This window comes from Bison bison, unplaced genomic scaffold (genome assembly GCF_000754665.1).
Source record: "Bison bison bison isolate TAMUID 2011002044 unplaced genomic scaffold, Bison_UMD1.0 scf7180017864304, whole genome shotgun sequence".
NCBI lineage: Eukaryota > Metazoa > Chordata > Mammalia > Artiodactyla > Bovidae > Bison > Bison bison.
In genome coordinates this window covers 16,201,697-16,206,577 of record NW_011494876.1, presented here as the reverse complement: position 1 = coordinate 16,206,577, position 4,881 = coordinate 16,201,697, and the positions used below count along the sequence as shown (strand labels likewise).

Genomic DNA, 4,881 nt, shown 5'->3' with positions numbered 1-4,881 from the left:
GAGGAGCCGGTGCACCGGGAGGGGGAAGGAGAGCGGGGCGGCGTCGAGCTCCACCCGCGGGCGGCCCGAGCACTCCTGGGAATGGCTGACTCCTTCAAAGGCCCGGTCGATGGCTGCAGTCAGCTCCTTTCTGCATCTCCTCAGTTTCTCAGACATCTTCCCTACAAGCGACCGTGTCTTTATTATGTAATACACTGGAAATGCACAAAACAATGTGAGAATCGCGGTACAGATGAGGTTGTAAATCGCCCACGAAGGGGTATTTGTCACCGTTTCCTTGAGCCACGCCACAGGTCAGACCCGAGAAACCCACTCTCAGGAGATTTTCTCCTCGCGGGAACAGCTGCGTCCCTACTTCTCCACCGGAGAGGGAGGAACCCGCGATCGATTGAGCCCGGCCCTCCTCCTCGGCTCCCGGCCACCCCTACTCCTCTCAGGCCCCACCCCGCGGCCGCCCAGGGCGGAGATCCATGGCCGCGTCCTCACCCATCAGCCGGAGAAACCGCACCGCCGACGCCGCCAACGGTCGGTAGGTCGGTCGTCGCGCACTCTCATCACCTGATCGCGCGTGTCCGCGACTGACGAGCCCAACCCCCACGGCTCGGGTTAAAGGTCAGACAAGGGACACACGGATGGCCTCGGTTCTTTGAACCCACGCAGCGTGATGGGGAAGCAGAGGGTCCACGCACGCACGGAGGGGACAGCGACAATGGCCGTGAGAGCAGGCCCAGGGAAAGGGTGGGGAAATCAGACCACGGTGGCCGTAGCCGAGGGGCGGGGATCTCACTTCTAACCAAAGTCCCCGGCAGAACGGGAGCCCTTTCCAAGCCCAGGAAAGTTCCTCTTCTGAAGCCAACACGGAGAAACGGCTCCAGGAGACCTGGTACCCCGCAGTGTCCTGTCCTGATATTTAAGTGAGACCTAATACAAGCGCCACACGATATCCAACTGCCTCAATTCATCAAGGATGCTGGGAACAGAACTGCTAGGTTCCACAGGAGACTGAAGGGCAGGAAACCCCACCACCAAATAGCATTTGGGAGATGGAAGCTGGAAATTCCTAGGTGACTCAAAGGGAAACAGGAAGGGGCGTCAGTGGCAACTTTTTAGGGTTATTATAAACCCATCTCAGTGCACAGCAAGGGAAAAGGGGACGACATCAAGTTTACTTGAGGTTGATTTACTGTGGGTAGACCACTGGGAGGACCAGCAACCAGCACCAGAATCCGAAATCCAGGAGGGCAGGGCGGCCCCAAACTCCATGACAGTGTGTTCCCCTCCACTCTTTGAAATCCGTCAGACATTCTCCACTGTGTGCTCCCCACCGCCAACCCCAACTCTGCAGCTCTACCTGTTTTACAGAAAATTTTTACCACCTGTATAAAAAAAAATAATTCAGCCTCTTGACATAACCCTTCTGAGCAAACAGGGTCTTTTTTTTTTTTCTTCTGCTCATAAAAGAAGGAAATTTCCTCATCTGGTTTTTAGACAGAACACTAGCAGTCTTCAGTGCCAAAGGTGTTCTCCTGGGGGACGGCACTGGTGCTGTGGTGCAGGGTCACTGGGCAGGTCAGTTGGTGTCCATGCTGTAAGTCTCGTCATCCCCTGTGCCCTGCTGTGAGCTGCTTGGTCTTGCACCTCCATCAGAAGAGCCAGGAAAACTGAGTGACGGCGTCTTATGAAACTCATCGTCTCGACGCTGGTAGAACAGCACGTAAGCTGCTTTCGTCTAAACACAAGAGGCACAACATCCATTCACAGGTTCAAATAATCACCCATTCCCCCCAAGCTTTGCTGTCTGTTCAAAACACACCACCCTCAGGGATCCGCTGTCTCGCCCTGCACATCCACACACTGAAGTGATGGTGAAAACCGTACCACCTACGGCTGGCTCATGCTGACCATGCCCAGGGAGTCGGGAAAGGTAGGAGCCCTGTGACAGACTCAGGAGAGTCAAGTGTCTCGTTTAGGAAGGGTCCCGGAAGGAATGGTAGTGAATTCTTTCTCCACCACATTTAGCTCCCACTGTCCCAGCAGGATGACTCAATAACCAACTAGCCTGGGAGACTCTTCCCAGCTCTAATCCCTAAAGGTAAGAGTGGGAACCAGATATGAGGGCCTACTCACCACTATCTGATCCTCACAGGCCAGGGACACATTGCTATCATCAAAGTAATACCACTTCCCGTTCAGTTTGTTCTTCGCGTACGCAGTGTCTGCCAAAGCAAGAGAATATGCTAGTTGGTCATCAAGAGAAATGATCTGGCTAGCTCAGTAGGCTGGCACTCAAAAGGTCCAAAACATGACACATATCAAGAGTCTGAAATTAAAGGTAATTTACGCTTGTGTCCTAACAACGGAAAAAGAACTCATCCTTAAAAAAAAATAAGATCTTCCCTTCTCAAGAAGGCACTAAAAGGGTACAAATGGAGCTGCTGGGGACTAAGGCTTTAAACTGTAATTTTGGGGAAAACAGCTATGAGCACTAATTCAGAGCTAGGGGACCCATAAAAGGAGCTGATATATTTTAAGATTTAAGCAAAAGAATATTTGTCAAAAACATGCCAAGTCAAACATTCCCACTGTATCCAGGAATGGCTGTCTATTGTTGTCTCTCACTGCTTCTGGAGCCTGTGGGGTTATCCCAGTGAGAGACACACTGGGGGCTTGGGTTGGCAGAGCTGGGATGTGAACGAGAAAACTTAAATTCATCTGTCTTTGAAACTCTGAGGCAAGAATCTGTGGCTCAGTAACAATTCCTCACACCAGTCCAAGTATTTTCCAGAGTGAACACTTCCGGTTTTGATTTTACACTTTCCGAGCAAGATGTGTTTACAACAACAGTCCCAGCAGTGATACCCGATTGCTGCTCTACTCAGACTCTCAGAAACGACTGAATCTGATGGAGATCTGGTTTCTGGCCTCGACCTGCTGCGTGGCTCTGGCAAGCTGTTTAACCATTCTTCGCTGCAGTGCTTACTGTACCAGGCGGTGGTGAAGAACACAGGACAAAGTGACAGAGAAGGTGCCAAGGGCCTGTCCCTGCTGTCCATGCTTGGCAGAACAGTATCAAAATCACGGTGTTCCAATTGTGGACCCAAAGTGCGTCTGCACACAACCAGCCTAACCTGGATAAGGAAACTGAAGCATATGGAAGCTAAGTAACCTGCCCAAGCAGTACGTTTTTATGCCAAAAGAATTAAAAATGAATACATGGGTCCAGTATGAATGAATACAGATATCAAAATTAATTTGCACAGAAAAAAAGTGCTATAGGATGCGGTATGATCACAGGTATTGCAAGTAGCCACTCTAGAAGAGTCCCAATTTTTAGACAGGCACAATTTTTCTTTCCCACCCATTCCTACAGCTAGTTGGTAGTCCTGTGACCAAGCTGTAGCCAATGAGACGTATGTAGAGGAGTTGAGGGGGATTTCTGGGAAGTCTACTTAAAAGGGAAGGTCACGCCCTTTTTTCCCCTTCTTCCGATGGCCTGGAATGTAGACCGGAGGGCTGGAAAATGAGCAGCCATCCAAAGGCAGGAGGTGATATGGTAAGAATAGAGAAGCAGGAGAACCGACTTGGGCCAACAGAAAAAGCTTACCAGTACAGGGGAAAAGACTGGGGTTTGGGGCAGTTCATAATCCACTGTGAGGGTAAATGGAACTAACACCTCCCATGGTGTCATCTCTTGGGATCCTGACACGAGGTGTAGTGGCAGTTCTCATGGTGCAGATGCAACAGAGGAGACGTGAGGAGACCCAGCTCCTCACTTCAACATCACTAAGACCTTTCCATGAACAAGTAACCAAACAGACTAGTAAAAGTATAAATGTGAAATTAAACCCACACATTACAGACATTTCGCAAAATAAAGTAGAGCAAAGTAAAAAAAAAAAGTAAAACGAACATTCTGGTCCCTCTCTTTCTAGGCTGTCCCCTCTTCTATCACAGTTTGCCTTTTGTTTCAATGTACATAGTTGTGATACTACTTTCTGTAATGATGCGATTTTGTGTAGCTGTTTCCCCTGAACACATCATGGGCATTTCCCCACGGTATTAATAATTTTATTTTGCAATGGCTGTGTGCTCTTCCATCAAGCACATGGACAATACTGCCAGCTGCTGATCTCCAATGCTGTTACTCATTTTCCACTAGTGAAGTGAAGTCGCTCAGTTGTGTCCGACTCTTTGCGACCCCATGGACTATAGCCCACCAGGCTCCTCCATCCATGGAATTTTCTAGGCAAGAGTATTGGAGTGGGTTCCCATTTCCTTCTCCAGGGGATCTTCCCAACCCAGGGAGCAAACCCAGGTCTCCTGCATTGTGGGCAGATGCTTTACCGTCTGAGCCACCAGTATAAATGGGTAAATATCTTTGTATATGAAGCTTTTCCCCAAAGTCCAGTAATTTCAGAAGAGTAGATTTACTGGAAGTGGATTATTGGATTAAAGGATATGAAGCACCACCCTAGCAAAACAACTGAGGGGCAGCCTGCAACTGGAGGCCTGCAGAGCTGTGTAAGTTAAGTCCTTAGGGCAGTGGCTGGCACACAGGAAAGGCTGGTGACAGATGAGTGGCCAAGGGCGTTTCAACATCTCAGAGGGGAGCAGATGCCAGTACTCACAGTGGCCAACCCCCATGGCTCCATAGTGATTGGACACGGCGATAAGATCGTACATATATGGCCTCGCTGACGGGTCACAGACAAACTCCGACATGTTCAGACCTCTAAGCACAGAAAACAAAAAGAACCCTTCAATACCTTAAACTGTGAGAAGTCAGAGCGATCTAGCCACCCCTTTCATAGCAGGAGGCCCTCAGAGACTGCAGAAAGAACAGATGAAGAGTCCAGACAGAAGGCGCCCTGGGGTCTTGCT

General features: G+C 49.7%; 2 protein-coding genes across 3 annotated transcripts in view; both read right to left on the bottom strand.

Moving 5' to 3' along the window:
- Nucleotides 1-857, bottom strand: part of LOC104997212 (chromosome unknown open reading frame, human C3orf62) — a 3,992-nt gene extending 3,135 nt beyond the window's left edge. The window contains exons 1-2 of the mRNA XM_010851868.1: nucleotides 487-857; nucleotides 2-194 (exon numbers count right to left, since the gene is read on the bottom strand). Of these exons, the coding sequence (XP_010850170.1) occupies nucleotides 2-194; nucleotides 487-490 (197 nt within the window). The 5' untranslated portion in view covers nucleotides 491-857. The remainder of the gene's footprint in view (nucleotide 1; nucleotides 195-486) is intronic.
- Nucleotides 858-1,164: 307 nt separating this feature from the next.
- The window catches only part of USP4 (ubiquitin specific peptidase 4 (proto-oncogene)), a 39,909-nt gene continuing 36,192 nt past the window's right edge, over nucleotides 1,165-4,881 (bottom strand). For both annotated transcript variants that reach the window (XM_010851865.1, XM_010851866.1), the window contains 3 exons: nucleotides 4,629-4,732; nucleotides 2,128-2,216; nucleotides 1,165-1,729 (listed from right to left, as the gene is read on the bottom strand). In XM_010851865.1, the coding sequence (XP_010850167.1) occupies nucleotides 1,571-1,729; nucleotides 2,128-2,216; nucleotides 4,629-4,732 (352 nt within the window). In that variant the 3' untranslated portion in view covers nucleotides 1,165-1,570. The remainder of the gene's footprint in view (nucleotides 1,730-2,127; nucleotides 2,217-4,628; nucleotides 4,733-4,881) is intronic.